The 20324-nt window shown below is 35.0% G+C and overlaps 1 protein-coding gene across 1 annotated transcript; it reads right to left on the reverse strand.

Moving 5' to 3' along the window:
* Positions 1 to 16393: 16393 nt before the first annotated feature.
* LOC107827798 (uncharacterized) lies at positions 16394 to 17447 on the reverse strand. The gene is made up of 3 exons (XM_075227150.1): positions 17387 to 17447; positions 17039 to 17287; positions 16394 to 16941 (listed from the first exon to the last, which is right to left on the reverse strand). The coding sequence occupies exons 1-3, from the start codon at positions 17445 to 17447 to the stop codon at positions 16394 to 16396; spliced, it is 858 nt and encodes a 285-aa protein (XP_075083251.1).
* Between the last annotated feature and the right edge of the window lie 2877 nt (positions 17448 to 20324).

A 20324-nucleotide genomic window follows, 5' to 3' on the forward strand; every position in this document is an offset into this window, starting at 1 on the left:
TGTTATCTCATATGTGAAGGCTCGGCGTATGGTCAAGAAGGGGTGTTTGGCCTATTTAGCGTATGTTCACGATTCTAGTGCTGAGGTTCCCTCTATTGATTTTGTGCTAGTTGTTCGCGAGTTTCCTGAGGTATTCCATTCAGACCTACTAGGGATGCCAACTGACAGGGATATTGACTTCTGCATTGATTTGGCTCCGGGCACTCATCCCATTTCTATCCCGCCGTATCGCATGGCCCTGCCAGAATTGAAAGAGTTGAAGGAGCAGTTGCAAGACTTGCTTGAGAAGGGTTTCATTAGACCTAGTGTTTCGCCGTGGGGTGCGCCGGTGTTGTTTGTTAAGAAAAAGGATGGGTCGATGAGAATGTGTATTGATTACCGACAGTTTAACAAGGTTACAATCAAGAATAAGTATCCATTGCCAAAGATTGATGATTTATTCGATCAGCTTCAGGGTGCCAAGGTATTTTCAATGATCGACTTGAGATTTGGCTACCATCAGTTGAGGATTAGGGTATCTGATGTCCCTAAGATAGCTTTCTGTACTCGGTACGGGCATTATGAGTACCTGGTTATCTCATTCGGGTTGACAAATGCCCGGCAATTTTTATAGATTTGATGAACCGAGTGTTCAAGCCTTATTTAGACTCGTTCGTGATAGTCTTCATTGACGATATTTTGATATATTCCCGAAGTCGGGAGGAGCACGAGCAGCATCTCATAGTGGTTCTTCAGAATCTGAAGGATAGTCAGTTATATGCTAAGTTCTTAAGTGTGAGTTCTGGTTGAGTTCAGTTGCATTCATAGGTCATATTGTGTCAGCAGAGGGTATTCAGGTTGATCCGAAAAAGATTGAGGCAGTCAAGAACTGGCCTAGACCAGCATCAACTACAGAGATTTGGAGTTTCTTGGGATTGGCAGGCTACTATCGTCGGTTTGTGGAGGGCTTTTCATCTATTGCAGCTCCGATGACTAGGTTGACCTAGAAGGGTGCCCAGTTCAGATGGTCGTACAAGTGTGAGGCGAGCTTTATGAAGCTCAAGACAGCTCTGACTACGACACCAGTGTTGGTTTTGCCCTCAAGCTCAAGGCCTTATACATTTCATTGTGATGCTTCCCGTATTGGGCTTGGTGCAGTGTTGATGCAGGATGGCAAGGTCAATTCCTATGCTTTGAGGCAATTGAATATTCATGAGAAGAACTATCCGGTTCATGATTTGGAGTTAGCAGCCATTGTTCACGCATTGAAGATTTGGAGGCATTTATCTGTATGGCGTGACATGTGAGGTGTTTACGGATCACAAGAGTCTTCAGTATTTGTTCAAGTAGAAGGAGTTGAATTTGAGGCAGAGGTGGTGGTTGGAGTTGTTGAAAGATTATGATATCACTATCTTATATCAACATGGGAAGGCTAACGTGGTGGCTGACGCTTTGAGTAGGAAGTCAGCCAGTATGTGCAGTCTAGCTTATATTCCGGTCGGTGAGAGACCGCTTGCCTTTGATGTTCAGGCTTTGGTCAATTGTTTTGTGAGGTTGTATATTTTTTAGCCTAGTCGAGTATTAGCTTGCACGGTCACTTGTTCTTCATTATTGGAGCGTATCCGTGATCGACAGTATGATGATCCCCATTTGTGTGTCCTTAGAGACACGGTGCAGCGTGGAGGTGCCAAGAAGATTACCTTAGGTGATGATGGATTTGTGAGATTTCAGGGTCGAGTTTGTGTGCCTAATATGGATGGGCTTCGAGAGTTGATCTTAGAGGAGGCCCATAGCTCCTGGTACTCTATTCACCCGGGCGTCGCAAAGATGTATCAAGATTTGCGGCAGCATTATTGGTAGCGTAGAATGAAGAAGGACATCGTGTGGCTCGGTGTTTGAATTGTCAGCAGGTTAAGTACGAGCATCAGAAGCCTGGTGGTTTATTTCAGAGGATTGAGCTTCCCGAGTGGAAGTGAGAGTGGATCGCTATAGATTTCATTGTTAGACTTTCGCAGACTCAGAGGATGTTCGACGCAGTATGGGTCATTGTTGATAGGCTGAGCAAGTCAGCACATTTCACTCCTATGGCAGTCTCCTATTGATCCGAAAGGTTGGCTGAGATCTATATCCGGGAGATTGTTCGTCTTCGTGGTATTCCTGTATCTATCATTTTGGACAGAGGTATGCAGTTTACCTCGCGAACGCAACCTGTTGGATGCGAATGCGAGAGCTCGGGGAGATTACTCTCCGCGAATATGAGCCCGTGTATGTGAACGCGAAGGCTTATCCAGCTTGACCATCGTGATCGCGAAGGGTCAGTCGTGAACGCGTAGGGAATTTTCGCCCAGTGATTTTTTAAAAGCCAAAAACAGAACATTTTCGGGATTTCATAAAACTCTTCTTCTCCAAAGCTCTTAGGCAACTTTTGAAGCAATTCTTCACCATAACCTCCTGGGTAAGTAATCTTTAACTTATTTTCTTCATTTTACATCAACACCCACTAGATTTCTAGGTCTAAAATATGTGATTAAAGATAGAAATTCGGGATTTGGGTACAGTTAGGCTTTTTGATTTATTGGGATTTAGAACTTATTTTGGGGTCAGATTTAAAAACAAATTATATATTCGGGCTCGTTGGTGAATGAGTGATTGGGTTTTGGTCCGAACCTCGTGTTTTGACCAAGCGGGTCCGGGGTCGATTTTTGGGTTTTTGGGAAGAATGATTGGAAAGCTATAATTAGGCATTTGCTTCGAATTGTTTAGCATTTATTGATGTTATGATGTCATTTATGTATAGGTACAATTAATTTAGAGCCAAATTCGAGAGAAAAAGCCGTAATTGAGGATTGAGTTGGCCGTGGAAGTTGAGGTAAGTGTTCGGTCTAACCTTAGCTTGAGAGATTAGGAGTTGAGTCATATTTGCTACATGTTTCTTGTTGAGTACGACGTATAGGCATGGTGACGAGCATTTATACGTTGGTGTCGAGCATGACCGTGAGTCTTAAATTGATACTTGTTGTATTCTTGAATGATACTGTGATTGCAATGGTGAGTAAATCTGTGGTATTGAGCAAAGACTTATTTTATTTTTGTGAAAGTTACTTATAAGTTAGAAACGGTGGTAATGGAGATAATTAGGAGATGAGATGATATTGGTTATAGTCGATTCTCCCTTGTCGGGACGTATGTACTTGTACTGTTAAGTTCCCCTGCCAGGATTGTGTAATTTATGGTTAAATCCCTTGCCGGGACTGTTGTTATGATCACTGTAAGCTGTATATTTAGAACGGGTTGCGCGCCGTAATATTTTTATTATTTTATATATATATGGATCGGGTTGCACGCTGCAACAGAAATATTATATGGATCGGGTTGCACGCCGCAACAGATATTATATTGGATCGGATTGCACGCCGCAACAGATATTGTATTGGATCGGGTTGTACGCCGCAACAATTATTATATTGGATCGGGTTGCACGCCGCAACAACTATATATGTATATGGATCGGGTTGCATGCTTCAATAGTGTTAAATGATAAGAGATTGGGTTGCGCGCCGCAACAATAGTGTTATTGTATTATTGTAGATACTTTACTGTTCTTTCTTATATCTATTTGGTTCTGCTAGGTTGATTTGTTACCCCGAAGCATGTACCCCTTCCCTTTTAAACGGTCTATTACTTGTTTATTTTTCCGCCATGTATTATATAACTGCACAGGTTTATCTGGAGTCTGGTTCTAGCCTCGTCACTACATCGGCGAGGTTAGGCCAGACATTTACCAGCACATGGGGTCGGTTGTGTCGATGCTACACTCTGCACTTATGTGCAAATACTGGAGTAGCATTTATTCAGCAGCAGTAGCTTGGGAACCAGCCTTCAGTCCACCGAGACACCGAGGTAGCCTTGCAGACGTCCGCAGGCCCGACGTCTCCTCTATCCTATTTTGTATTCTATTATCTCATGTATTCGAGACAAACAGTATCATCCTTCTTTCGAACTATTGTATGTAACACTCTTAGTAGTCCGTGGATGTTGTGACACCAGGTTCTGGATAGAAGTATGTGTTGGTTTCTAGATATTTTGGTTTATTTATTTAAGACTTCCGCTAAATTTTATTTTTTGCTGTTATTTAAATGCTCAATCATTGATAATTTAACTGGTTAAACATGTATTAAAACGAAAAAGTTAATGGTTTTTAAGTTCATGGTTTGTCTAGCTTCTACGAGTAGGCGCTATCACGACTCCCGAGGGTGGGAATTTCGGGTCGTGACAAAATGTCATATGTTGTGACGACTCATGGTTGTATTTGTCAAGGGCAACACTACAATTTACAATTGAGTTCGCCGACAAAGCAGGCGACACTCCAGTTTTCCCTTTGCCACTTATATTTTTGACCGTCGTTACCTGAAGATATAGCAGAATTGTCGAGGATAGGTGTCACTGGTAGTTCCCAATTGAATGGAAATAGTTGCATGCCTAAGAAACCTGCATAAATAATCACTATACATATCAAATGAGAGAACACAGATCATGGTAACCAAATGGCAAAGAGAGGAAGCATATTGATTAGATAAAAACAACTATTCTGGAGGCATTTCCAACTTTCGCCCGTGTTCTCACCCACAGTAGCAACAGGTTCTTCTTTCTTCAGATTAAAAAAACAAATAACTCCGTTTGGAAGCTTCCAATAGAAACATTAAATAAAGTTTCAATTACGAGAAAGATAGTCAGCAGATAGTTCAACATTTTTTGGTGCTTAACATTAGGGTCAGACCATTATTGAAAGCTTCAGTGTATCAAACGAAAAAGATAATGTAAGGAGGAATTTTAAATAATTTAACAAACGGTAAATAAAATCAATTATCATAATGGACAAATAGAAGTTAAATGGTCATTGTACAAGGACAAGGTCAGTATGCATCCTTTAGAATGTATGAAGTGGTAAGTGTATTTTTTATATTAAACTGTTCAAAGTGTTTAGTTTACCCACAACGCCAAAAAAATATTAGGAGCTAGGAAAAAAAATTATTAGGAGTTCATCAACAACATTAAACGATGCATGAAAATAAACATAATGAAGTGAAGACAATCTGAAGCGTACAAAGTTGATATTTTCCCTTCAGTGGGAGCTTTTATTTGCCGATGGGGTCAATTCCACGGCCCTTGCCCTTTTTAGTTGTTGTAGCTTTGGCAGAATCCTTTCCTTGATCTCTACTGAAAGACCTAATTTGTTCGCTATATTATTCTTGGTAGTCGTCACTCTCCTCGTTGCTATTTACATTGTCATCTTTAGATTCAGATGATGCATCTTTTTTCTTGCTTTTATTTGAAATTGCAGGCACCTAACAAGACATCTTTTTGGAAAGCTTTTGAGAATTTGAAAATTCACTCACAGGTTCTGCGTCAGCTGCAGCAAAGACGAATTTGCAACTATAGTAAGAAAAGACATTGAATGACTGTGAAAATAAATTGAACTTCCATGAGAACTATTTCCTCAGATAAACAAGTGAACAATTGCCTTTCACATGGTTTGTCTGCCTAATCTAACTTAATAATCAACCACGAAGAGAATACTGAACCAGCTGAAACACATCAGAAGAAAGTAAATGAGAAAACTGTGCTACCAGTAGCAAAAAAGCAGATAACAACAGGACATGGCCAACTAACATATGTACACATTAGAGATTACATAAATCATTTTTTCACAGAAAATCATATTCTACCAACAATTGGAGTTATTATTCTTTACAATGTAAACAAATTGAAACCCTTATACAACATAAGTTATTCGACATAATTTCTACAACTTAACAAAATAAAGAACTAAAAAAAGAAATTTCAGCATCGGAAATTTAAGCACCGACAATTTTCCCTTTTTGAGGTTACAGTCACAAAGATGTCTCAGAAAATGATATATATAGATACATTCAAAATTATGTGATGTTTGTCACCTCAATCTATTATAAGACTTTGTGGTGTTCATCAATTTTGTGCGTAGAAGATGGGGTCATCGTCCAATCTATGGTTACAAGCTAGACGTTTCAAAGACTGCATTACCTTTAAAGTATATCTAGCGTCAGACTGTCCTTGAAGGTTACATCATAAGCTTTTCGGAGGGGCTAGCTGCATCGTGAAGAAAGGGAGAATACATTCAGTCCTTGCAAACGAGAAAGCTATGATAATGAAAAAGTGTTCACAAGATTATAAAAAACCCTTGTCAAACAAAGTGTAAAGCAACAGTCTAAAAAAGAGCAAAACAAACATAATATTTTTTCTAGTTGGCTCAGTTGATAAATTTCTCCATCAAGTAATTCACAAAGAAACCTCCTAGATGAGACACTGAAAAGCAACTTAAGATACTACAATTATTTAAAAAAAAAATAAATAAAAAGTACAACAAGGACGTAAATTCATCTGTGAGAACCAAAATCAAAGTAAGGAAAACTGTGTACCTAGAGAAGAGGGAATATAGGAGAATAACAGCAAGCTTATTGAGAAAGCAAGACAGTAGCTGTCAAATAATGCCCTATAATGGCAGCATGTTCGAGAGAAAAAGAGGCAACAACTATCAAATAATGCCCCAATCTAACTTTAATTTGGTTTAATAGTCATGTCCTTGCTTCAGTATTAATGATTGAGATTTATATAATATAAACTCTTAGATAAGAAGTCAAATCTCACCACTGCATATGAAGTCATGTCAATAGTGATTCGCTTCATAGAGATTTCGAGCAATTGACCGGAAGGTTTGTTGCTACTACTTATTTGGTTCTGATAAAAGTAGGAAGAAGTAATATAAGAACTGTATGGTGTATAGCAGCATCCTAACTCTGGATTTCTGCAGGCACAATTTTACATGATGAGAAGTTTTAAACAAAAGGTACATCCAAGATAACTCCAGATTTTACATAACTGAAAAGAGATAAAATTTTGATATTTTTGTAAGCCAAATGGAGACAAGCATTTGCGAGTCCCCTAGGAGAGAGTATTGGAGCTAGACCGGTCAGTAACAACAGAGTTTACTCCCAATATAACACTTTTCGATGCTAAGCCGAATTTAATCAGGCCCCTATACAAATATCGGATGGTGAGCAAGAAATCAAAAATAAAGGATTAAAGAGAATCATTTGTAGTAATTGAAAAGTCATGTCGTAATTGAACCTACGGACACTGTAACATATTTGGTAGTTGTTATGTATGTTGTTAGGGAAATAGTAGATATGCCCTAGATCCAATATCACATTTAATTTTTTGTACATATTTTTATAAAATATATATGGCATTTGATATTCTTTTATCATTGTTATTAATTGCTTGATTAATTTGATAAGGTCCTTGATTAAATTTTGAGACTTGACATTGTGATGGAGATCATGATAATGAGAGTAAAGTTTCTTATAATTTAATCTAAATTTGTTCTTGATCGTAAGATTATTAATTTGGACATTAGTAATCCGATTAGATCAATATTTATGTGATCGTCTTTATGAGATAAAGATTAGTTGATCTCATTAACTAAATTACATAGATAGATGATGCATATAGAGATATGATCATTGAACCGACTCATTGGATAATTCCTAATGGTTAGAATTACCATAAACTGTCAATAGGATATTCTCTTGAAGAATGTGATGTAACCGTTTCCTTTGACCTGAGATCATCATAGTAATTGACGATTTATTTATTGTGCTTTGATACTAGACACCTATGGCCCTAGGGCGATAGTTGAAAGGATATTGGGTATGATTAAATGCTTGTAGAATTAGTGATTGATCAAGATGGAATCTGTCAACTCTTGGTAGAAGAAATGAGTTTCTTAGGTCATTCGATGGTCGATTATATTTGACATGAACACATAGTTGGTCGCCTATTAGGAATTGACAGTTGAATCATATCCTAGGGTGACTCAGAGCTATAAGGACGGAAGGAATTACTACATTATTCTTCTACTGGTTTTTGAGAGTAAATTGTATACTTCATGCTATTCGGTCGTTAAGGAGTGTTTCTAGACGCCACCCTTGATTAGTATATTGACGTGGTCAATTTACTACCGGTTTAGTATTGAACCTATGGGGTCGCACACTAACGAGTGTTCTGGTCTTTGCTAAAGGATTAATTACTTTATTATTTGATAATTAAATTAAAGAATTTAATTAGTCAAATAAATTTAGTTATTAGTCCAAATAAAATATTATTATATTCTTTGCTAGCACAAAGGATGTAATTAATATTGTGAATAAATTGATATTTGGAATAGAAAATTAATTTATATCTCATGGTTGAAATGTATATTTGATATATATTTGATATTCATAATTAATATATTTTATATATAAGTATTGTATATAATATATTAATCAATATTAAAACCAATTTGGAATTGGAAGCCAACGGAAAAGGGATAACTATTTTTGGAATGATTTCCTATAGTAATGTCAATAAGGAATTATTTGTTAAAACCAACTTAGAGTTGGATAATAGAAAAGTCCATAATTGACGTGGGACTTTAAGTCCATGAAGTCGCGGCAGACTCAAAACTTTTAAGAATAGGTTGTCGATTTTTCCTTATACGATTACATAAAAGTTTATTTTTGAAAAAAAAAACTTTTACCCTAAATAAATTATTACCTCAACCAAATAGGAAAAGGATTTGTAGATGACCCTATATAAAGGGTGATGAAGAAAATTTGCCGAATTAATTAATTCTTGAGAAGAGAAACACTTTGTGAAAGTGAGAGTGCAATACAAAGCCAAGAGAGAAAATACAATTACAAGAAAAGTGTTTCTTGTTCTTCTATCTTTGAGTTGAGATTTTTGAGAAAAATTTCAGCACAAGTTTTCCGTTCAATTTGTTCGCGGGTTTCATTGATCAAAGAGTTGATAGCAAGGATCAGTCTCGGTGTGGATACACATAGAGTCTCCGCACTATCAAAGAATTTGAAACAAGACTTTCTTCACTAGGTACGTCTTAGATCCGATCTATTGATATGTAAATAAATTTTAAACACGAAAAGATCTGCCTAGGATTGTTATTGTCTTCCGCTGCGTGTTACGAACACCTATACGCAATCCTTCAGTGGTATCAGAGTCGTGGTTTATTGTGCCTAAAATATATTTACGAAATATTTTAATATTATATTTGAAGAGTTCAAAACATAATACATGTGTCTTGTGCAATAGTCAAATCGTTTGAATGTTGGTATTATTTTATTATGGATAAAATATGTATTCATATAACTATTGAGATAGTTCATAACTTGAATTTAAAATTTTATATTAGATACGATGGGAATCTATAATAGGTTACATGATTCTATTGTTATTTTTAATTGTTATTAGTTCATGAGATGTTAATTAATAATGATATTCTAGCATGAATTATTTTTTTGTGATATATGTGATATATAGATTAAACATGTTAGAAGAATGTTGAATTTTATTTTATGTCACGTGCTTGTTCATTACATAATTTTGAATTATTTATTACATGTGATGTAAATTAATTTAGGACTAAGCATGTAGACAACTTGAACTAAATTCGCATGCTATAAAAGATTTGATCTTCATGTTATTAAAAACTATTTAGTAACAATTCCCTCTTACTAAAATTTGGGTTCTTAAATAATAAAATATAAGATATTTTATTATAGAGCTATCCATCAAGGTAAATAATTTTACTTATTTCTTGTTTATAAGGAGCGGCCTGACTACCATGAGACTTATAGTTCGAGAATATGTTAAAATTATTTATTGCATTAGATGTATGGATTGAAAGAATTATTCAATTTTACACTAGACGCCTGGACCACCCGGGGGAGTATAAAATTTAATAAGTTCTTTGCTATCATGATGGTTGAACTCAACTATGTCAATAGGATCGACCTGACTACCAGGGGACTATTTGACATAGAGCTATTTAAGGAAATTGTATGGGGATACAATTGGTAAGAGTACCGACCTTTAAAATGTATGTGAGAAACGACTTGACTTCCAAGGGGCTCATACATATTATTAAAGGATTCCTTTACTCCACTAATAGAAATAAAGATTTCGTAAACTATATCGAGGGTAAATAGTTTAAAATAATTAGTGGAAATATCATTTAGATAAAAGTCCATGTCTTTATGATATATGCAAATATGTTCTTATATTATTGTCTTTTCTTTTCTATATTTTAGATTTCTCAATATGTCTGTTATATCACTGCGCGAAATACTTGAGACCAACAAGTTAGTAGGACCAAACTTTGATGACTGGTATAGAAATTTGAGAATTGTTCTCATGCATGAAAAGCTCATTGATGTGATCGATAAGCCTGCAAAGATAATCCCACCAGAGAATGATGTTCAAGGCACCAAGGTTTATCAGAAATACTTGGAAGAATGCCTTGCTATTAAACACATCATTCTCGCTTCTATGAGTTCTCAACTCCAGAGAAAACATCATAATATTGATCCAATTGCAATCATTGAATATCTTAAGAAGATGGTTGATACACAATTGGACATTGAAAACTCTCCAGTTGGACCCCTTGTCAATTATATGATTGTTCTTACAAAAGAATATGAGAAGTTGGGGTACAAGCTTGGTAAAGAGCTTTCTGAAGATTTGATCTTGCAGTCAGTATATGATACTGAATGTTTTCACTGTATGAAGAAAGGGCATTGGAAGAGAAACTGCAAGGAGTATCTTGCAACTCTAAAGGACAAGAAACAAGGTGAGACATTAATGAAAAATATTTTCAAGGTTTCTTTAGCTACTACTAATTCTTCACTGTGGGTATTAGATACTGGCAGTGGTTATAACATCTGTAATATGTTACAAGCGTTTAAGATAAGTAGAAGGCTAAAGAAAGGAGAAGTTAATCTACAAGTTGGAAATGGTGCAAAAGTTGCGGCCGTAGCTGTAGGATCAATTTTTTTAATAATGTCTACGGGCAAAGTACTTATGTTAGGTGATTGTTATTACGTTTCTAAATTTGTTTCGTACATAATTTCAGCTTCTATGTTAGACAAACGTGGTTTTTGTATTAATATAGGCAATGGTATTTGCTCTATTTATTATAGTGATAATTTATATGTGAATGGCTATCTCCAACATGACATTTATGTCTTACCTAATGTGAATACTAATTCGATTATGCATGTTTCAAGTCTTAAGAGGAAAAGAGATGATAAAGTAAATCATGCATACCTTTGGCATTGTAGGCTTGGTCATATTGGAGAGAAAGGAATTAACAAGTTGTACAAGGAAGGGTACCTTGACAAATATGATTTTGAATCATATCCAACTTGTGAATCTTGTCTCAAAGGAAAAATGACCAAATCTCCATTTACTGGAAGTGGAGAAAGAGCTTATGAATTATTGGGACTAATTCATACAGATGTTTGTGGGCCCATGAAAATTCAAGCTAGAGGTGGATATTCTTACTTCATCACCTTCACTGATGATATGTCAAGATATGGATTTATGTATCTTATGAAACACAAGTCTGAATCTTTTGAAATGTTCAAAAGGTTCCGTAGTGAAGTTGAGAAGCAGACTGGTAAAAGTATCAAAGTACTAAAGTGTGATAGAGGTGGAGAATATCTTAGTGAAGATTTTACCAGATATCTCAGAGAGAATGGGATTCTCTCATAGTGGACACCTCCACGAATACCACAACACAACGATGTGTCTGAAAGGAGAAATCGAACCTTATTAGATATGGTGAGATCTATGATGGGGTTCACTGATCTTCCAATAAATTTATAGGGATATGCTTTGGAAGCAGCAACATACTTACTTAATAAAGTTCCCACTAAGTCAGTCTCTACAACACCATATGAGATATGGAAAGGATGTAAGCCTAACCTTAAACATATTAAATTTTAGGGTTGTCCAGCTTATGTTAAGAGACTACAGTTTGATAAACTTGACTCAAGATCAGATAAGTGTAGGTTCATTGGGTATCCCAAGGAATCAATGGGATATTATTTCTATCACCCTTCTGACCATAAAGTGTTTATGGCAAGAGGAGCAACCTTTTTGGAAAGGGAATTTCTTTTAGAAGGAAATTATAATGGAGAAATAGAACTTGATGAAGTTCAAAAAACTAATAAATCAACACAATATAAAGATCATGAGACCCAAGTTGAAGAACATTTATTGGATGTTTTGAAGTTGCCAAGGAAGTTGCCATCTTCAACGGTTGAAGTTCAAGAACAGGTTAATGAACCAGTTCTAAACCAAATTGAACAACAACCAAATCCAGCACAAGGTGAAGAGGTTGTACAAGTACCTCTTAGAAGGTCTACACGAGAACGTCATGTACCAACTAGATTAAATTTATTGGTACAAGATGATGTATCAAATGAGGTTGATCATAATGATGATGACCCTAAGACCTATGAAGAGGCTATACAAAGTTCTGATTATGAGAAGTGGCAAAAGGCCATGGAATCCGAAATGGAATCCATGAAGGAAAATAAAGTATGGACTTTAGTTGAACCTTCAAAGGATATAAAACCTATATGTTGTAAATGGGTTTTTAAGAAAAAGATTGGAGCAGACGGAAAGGTGGAGACCTACAAAGCCCGTCTTGTTGCCAAGGGATATCGTCAGAAAGAAGGAGTCGACTATGACGAGACTTTCTCTCCCGTGGCAATGCTCAAATCAATTCGGATTTTGCTTGCTATAGCAACATACTATGATTATGAAATATGGCAAATGGATGTGAAAACAGCTTTCCTTAATGGTGAGCTAGAAGAGGATGTGTACATGACACAACCTGAAAGTTTCACATCTTCACCTGATCATAATAAAATTTGTAAGCTACAAAGATCCATTTATGGACTAAAGCAAGCTTCTCGAAGTTGGAATATTCGATTTAACAAGACAATTGAAAAGTTCAATTTTGTTAGATGCGAAGAAGAACCTTGTGTGTACAAAAAGGTTAGTGAGAGCACAATTATATTCTTAGTGTTGTATGTTGATGATATATTGCTCATAGGGAATGACATACCTGCATTGCAAAGTACCAAGATTTGGCTATCTGAACAGTTCTCCATGAAACACTTGGGAGAAACAGCTTATATATTAGGAATAAAGATATATAGAGATAGATCTAGGAAGCTGCTTGGACTTTCCCAATCTTTGTACATTGATACCATCTTAAAGAGGTATAATATGGATAATTCCAAAAGAGGCTATCTACCGATAGGCACTGGAATTACTCTCAGTAGGGAGGATTGTCCGAATACACCTGAAGAGAGAGAACGCATGAGTAGGATCTCATACGCTAGTGCAGTGGGAGCTATCATGTATACCATGACATGTACACGTCCTGATGTGGCTTATGCACTTGGAGTGACTAGCCGCTATCAGGCAAATCCTGGTGAGGAATATTGGAAAGTGGTGAAGACCATTCTTAAGTACTTGAGAAGGACTAAAGACCAATTCCTCATCTATGGAGATTCTGAGTTGAAACTTGAAGGTTATACTGATGCAAGTTTCTCTTCAGATAGAGATGATAGCAAATCTATTTCTGGTTATGTATTCACCTTAAATGGTGGTGCAGTGAGTTGGAAAAGTTCCAAACAAGCTAAAGTAGCTGATTCAGCGACTGAAGCAGAATATATAGCAACTAGTGAAGCTGCTAAGGAAGCTGTATGGATGAAAAAGTTCTTAACTGAACATGGTGTGGTTCCTTCAATAGAAGGTGCGGTTCCACTGTTGTGTGACAATACTGGAGCCATTGCTCAAGTAAAAGAACCAAGATCACACCAAAAGTCCAAACACGTTCTGCGAATGTATCACTTGATAAGAGAGATCATTGAACGTGGAGACGTCGAGATTCAAAAGGTTGATGGAAAAGAAAATGATGCAGACCCATTCACTAAAGCTCTTGGCGCAAAGGAGGTTGACAAGCACAAGTGTAAATTGGGAATGAAGTACAAGAGCGATTGGCTCTAGTGCAAGTGGGAGATTGTTAGGGATATAGTAGATATGCCCTAGATCCAATATCACATTTGATGTTTTGAACATATTTTTATAAAATATATATGGCATTTGATATTCTTTTATCATTGTTATTAATTGCTTGATTAATTTGATAAGGTCCTTGATTAAATTTTGAGACTTGACATTGTGATGGAGATCATGATAATGAGAGTACAGTTTCTTATAATTTAATCTAAATTTGTTCTTGATCGTATGATTATTAATTTGGACATTAGTAATCCGATTAGATCAATATTTATGTGATCGTCTTTATGAGATAAAGATTAGTTGATCTCATTAACTAAATTACATAGATAGATGATGCATATAGAGATATGATCATTGAACCGACTCATTGGATAATTCCTAATGGTTAGAATTACCATAAACTGTCAATAGGATATTCTCTTGAAGAATGTGATGTAACCGTTTCCTTTGACCTGAGATCGTCATAGTAATTGACAAGTTATTTATTGTGCTTTGATACTAGACACCTATGGCCCTAGGGTGATAGTTGAAAGGATATTGGGTATGATTAAATGCTTGTAGAATTAGTGATTGATCAAGATGGAATCTGTCAACTCTTGGTAATGAGTTTAAGCTCCATGTTGTCATGAATTATAAACGACCAAACTAAGACCTTGGCCAGGGCAATTGAATGAAAGAAGAAATGAGTTTCTTAGGTCATTCGATGGTCGATTATATTTGACATGAACACATAGTTGGTCGCCTATTAGGATTTGACAGTTGAACCATATCCTAGGGTGACTCAGAGCTATAAGGACGGAAGGAATTACTACATTATTCTTCTACTGATTTTTGAGAGTAAATTATATACTTCATGCTATCCGGTCGTTAAGGAGTGCTGCTAGACGCCACCCTTGATTAGTATATTGACGTGGTCAATTTACTACCGGTTTAGTATTGAACCTATGGGGTCGCACACTAACGAGTGTTCTGGTCTTTGATAAAGGATTAATTACTTTATTATTTGATAATTAAATTAAAAAATTTAATTAGTCAAATAAATTTAGTTATTATTCCAAATAAAATATTATTATATTCTTTGCTAGCACAGAGGATGTAATTAATATTGTGAATAAATTGATATTTGGAATAGAAAATTAATTTATATCTCATGGTTGAAATGTATATTTGATATATATTTGGTATTCATAATTAATATATTCTATATATAAGTATTGTATATAATATATTAATCAATATTAAAACCAATTTGGAATTGGAAGCCAACGGAAAAGGGATAACTATTTTTGGAATGGTTTCCTATAGTAATGTCAATAAGGAATTATTTGTTAAAACCAACTTAGAGTTGGATAACAGAAAAGTCCATAATTGACGTGGGACTTTAAGTCCATGAAGTCGCGGCAGACTCAAAACTTTTAAGAATAGGTTGTCGATTTTTCCTTATACGATTACATAAAAGTATTTTTGAAAAAAAAAACTTTTATCTTAAATAAATTATTACCTAAACCAAATAGGAAAAGGGTTTGTAGGTGACCCTATATAAAGGGTGATGAAGAAAATTTGCCGAATTAATTAATTCTTGAGAAGAGAAACACTTTGTGAAAGTGAGAGTGCAATACAAAGCCAAGAGAGAAAATACAATTACAAGAAAAGTGTTTCTTGTTCTTCTATCTTTGAGTTGAGATTTTTGAGAAAAGTTTCAGCACAAGTTTTCCGTTCAATTTGTTCGCGGGTTTCGTTGATCAAAGAGTTGATAGCAAGGATCAGTCTCGGTGTGGATACACATAGAGTTTTCGCACTATCGAAGAATTTGAAATAAGACTTTCTTCACCAGGTACGTCTTAGCTCCGATCTATTGATATGTAAATAAATTTTAAACACGAAAAGATCTGCCTACGATTGTTATTGTTTTCCGCTGCGTGTTACGAACACCTATATGCAATCCTTCATATGTGTCATGTTCAAATAAATAATTTGCTTGTGAGACAATGCCTCATGTGAGAACTATATGGTCCACCTCAAAATTTGTGTGGTGTAAATGAATATTCATAAAAGAAATAACTTTGACTAAAGGTGCATACAATGGGAAAATTTTTCTAACAAAATAACTCGCAAGAACCTTAAAGAAGATATACCTTATTGATTTTGGAAGATCCAATATATATTGCTTCACTAATCATCCTGCATTTTAAAATTGCAAAGTATAGATAGACAGTGAACCCTCTTCCTTTTTCCAGGGTTGGAATCGACTGTGGTGCAGTAGTGTAACTGAAACATAGGCGGAATCACCTTGCATTTTAAAATTGCAAAGTATATATAGACAGTGAACCCTCCTCCTTTTTTGGGCTTGGGACCGGCTGTGGTGCAGTAGTATAACTGAAATACAGGCGGATTTAAAAACTTGCTTTTTTCATTATTGAGCTAAAGATCATTATGTTTCTTACGAGAAAGATTTCTGAATAATTTCATCATAGACCATATTATATGTTGAATGGTTATCATTACTGTCTGTTGCAGATGGGCGAATCAGTATTTTAACACAGTTTGAACTTTTCGCTCTTGATAAAGCAACATAAAGTTGACCATGAGAAAAAACAGGTTCACGTAAGTAAATTCCAACAAAATCTAATATTTGACCTTGAGCTTTGTTTATGGTCATAGCAAAGCACAAGCATAGGAGAAATTGTGTTCTCTTAAATTGAAGAGGTATTTTTTCATCTTGTGATGTTAACAATGGTATTCTCGGAATGAATACATGTGTATTTTTGAAATCACCACTTTCAATTTTAGCACTTATGACATGTGTTCTAAAGTCACAGCATGTTAACAGTGTGTCGTTGCATAAACCTTCGCTAGGATTCAGATTTCGTAACAATATAACTGGACAATTCTCCTTTAAAGTTAACTTATAAGGCGGTAAACCATGAGGATCTAAACTATGTAGAAAATCTTCAAACTGGCTTTGATCACTCTGTTCAATAGTTTCATCTATTGCAACAAAATGTTTTAGATCTTTCTGGGAATTTAGTGATTAACATATTATTTATTTCATTTACAAAGTCATTCTTCGTTGTTAAAATAATACCAGAGGTTATCATAGATGAATTGGGAGAAAATGCATGCAAATCAGGATACGTTACACTAAACAATGCATCCAAGGATTCTGCTTCAATCGTAAAAGGAATAACAAAAGAATCAGGAATCTCTATTTTGTCTTCACAGTTAGTTCTTTTTGTTCCATTTCCAATTCGAAGTAAATATTCACAAAAAGAATGATCTGTTCTTGCGCGCATATTTTCAGATAGGTATAATTTTTCAAGTTTATTCCAAATTTCTGAATACAATAAGCTTTCATGAATAAAATCTTCTTTTTATCCATTTCAAACAACTGGTAGAGTTTGTCTAAAGTCACCACCAAATACAACTACTTTACCACCAAACATTGTATCGATATCCATAATATCTCTCAAAAGTGCATCAACAGCTTCAATCATATTCTTTTTTGTTGTTGATGCCTCATCTCATACAATTAATTCTTCATCTCTAATTAGACGTGCGAGTGAAATTTATTTACTAATGTTACAACGAAAATTATCATCTATATCAATAGCTATTTTGAACCGTGAATGAGCAGTTCGTCCTCCTGAAAGGATAGAAACTGCCACACCAGAAGTTGCAGTTGCTAAAGCTATAAATCGTTGAGACCGGATAGTTGTCAATAATGCACGATATAAAAAGGTTTTACCTATTCCTCTAAGACCATCGATGAAGAAAGCTCTTTGTTTTCCAGAAAATACTCTGTCAAGTATTATATTATATGCACGTAATTATTGAACATTCGATCTCTTCGGTAAGAGCAAGTCTTCTTCACTAACAATTATATTTCTTTCAAAATGAACATCCTTTGCAGTTTCAGAAGCTCTAATCTTCTCTAAAATAAGCTTATACTCATTTATGTCGTGTCCCATAGAGTGTAAGGTATCATTGATATGGCTTAAAACCTTGTGCCGAATACCTTTTTCTTCAAAATCAGAGAAATGTTTAAAGTCTTCGGACATTGAATCTTCAAATATTTTCCATAATATTTTTGGATTAGCAGGATTACAATATACTAACAGTGTGAAAAATAAACGTCTCAAGCTATATGGAATTTGATAGCCTACAGCCTCCGACAGACACTCAATTAGACTGTTGTTATAGTATAATAATCCTTTTTTCTGCTGATTCTCTAAATGTACTACAGGGTCGTTAATTGTGCGAAGATCTTCATATGATTTAGGTCCTCTCACGTTAATTAATAATAACTTGATATAATACCTCTCTCCTTTTGTTGGGTGGCATGTTACAACACGTCCGATTACGTTACGTTTTTGCCGACGTGTCCACGTTCTATATCCTGGAAACCATACAAAATATTCCAGAAATTCCTTATAAAATAATTGCATAGCTATAACATGTTCATCAGTTGCATTCATAGCAAAAAATTCAGTCAACATTATTTTTTTTCTAATCATCGGATTATTGAGAATTCTATTAACAATTTCACTACTTTTAAAAGAAACAAATTGTTTTCCTTCTACATGTAATTGAAGATAATAAACACTCGAAGTCATTTCACTAATAGGAAAACTAAATAACCTCCATGTCGCTTCAGGGGGTGTTATCCATCTAGCAGATCGATATTCTTTTATTTCATCTATTTCTTCATTGTTATGTATAGAAAAAACAATTTTATCATGTCCTTTGCAAATGTATTTTTAAATATATTTTACAACTTTAATATCAGAACAAACTTCAATATTCATATGACAATCAAATTTACGAAGTAAGTAATGGTTGTATGGGATAACCCATGAATTGTCCAAATATTGTTCCCTTATATGTACAAGTTCGCTTGTGTTTCGTCTTCTATAAATTGGATACGAATTCTTTCCTTTTGATGTTTGCTTAGTAAAATCTTTTGGATAATCAAATTTACAAAATCCTCTTTTTCCCATACATGAATTTGTAGGATTTAAATCACCACACGGTCCGTGCACCATATGTTGAAGCATGCGTGAATAAAGGTGCTCATTGGTATTACAATCAGGCAACTCAGCGCAAACAAACTTATCATAAGATTCAGGTGTTAATGATTTATATTCATCACTAAGTATGATAAGAAAATGAGCATGCGGAAGATCATATTTTTGAAATTCTATAGTATACATAAAAGCAACAACTTTTCCAAAGATTTTTCTTTTCAAGATATATTCTTTTAAGTCTTCCACTTTTTCTCTGAATAAGGTCTATTTTGAGTTTCATCCGTTGATAACAAGTGTTGTTTTATTTCTGGCCAAGACGGATTGCATGTCATAGTTAAAAGAATATCAGGTTTTCCAAAACGTTGTACTAATGCAACAACGTCCATATATCGTCGACGCATATCTCTTGGCCCCTTTTATAAAAGTAACAGGGAGGAATGTTTTCTTGCCAATCTTGGAAGCTTCCGTTTCACCACGTCTTAAAAAATTAATAAGTCCTTGTAGCACATCTATTCGAAACAAATCTTCATTACAAAAATAAAAATCAAATCTTTGTGTTTCTAGCTTTTTGAACACATCTACTATGAATTGTTGAAATAATCTCCCACAATGTAAGACTTCATTTTTTTTATCCTCTCTTATCTGGAATTTGTAACAACAATACTCACGGCAAGAAACCGTCTCTCTTTTTCGTTTTCCTTTTTCCATAGTCTGAGCTTCTATATCAAGAAATCCATCAATGGAACACATGTTCTTTACACTTGGTAATTCTTCATGTTTATAATAATGTTGACCTCTTCGTGCGATTTTTTAATACTACAATGCCATCCGTTTTGGCCGTATGGAAATTATAACATGTATTATAATGGGTCATAACATCCATAATAATACTTTACTGACAGAGTCTTGTCACTATATGTGTATATACGAATATGAGGTGTAAAAATAGTATCGGCAACATTATCATGTACCCATATTCCACCCACCTCTGTTGTAGTTGGTAGATTATATACACGCTGATCTGACTTTGGTTCACATTTAAGCACTATATAATAATCTGATAGTTTCGGAACGTTTGTCAAAGATCTTAAAAAAATGGAATATTGATTAATTGAGAGCACATGCATAAGTTTCTTTACAATTGATTCGTTGATATTACTTGAACAAGCAATTTTATTAGCCAGTTCATTTTCGTTATCGTAAAAGTAGAACTGCATATTCTATTCTTTTTTATCAAAAGGAAGTAAATCAGGTATAAAATGATACATTTGTCCCTGAACTCGAAACATATATATAGCATGATATCTCCTTGCCAAATCTTTATCATTTGTTACACCAAGTGAAGTA

The sequence above is a fragment of the Nicotiana tabacum genome, chromosome 12 (assembly GCF_000715075.1).
Source record: "Nicotiana tabacum cultivar K326 chromosome 12, ASM71507v2, whole genome shotgun sequence".
In the NCBI taxonomy this organism is placed as follows: Eukaryota; Viridiplantae; Streptophyta; class Magnoliopsida; order Solanales; family Solanaceae; genus Nicotiana; species Nicotiana tabacum.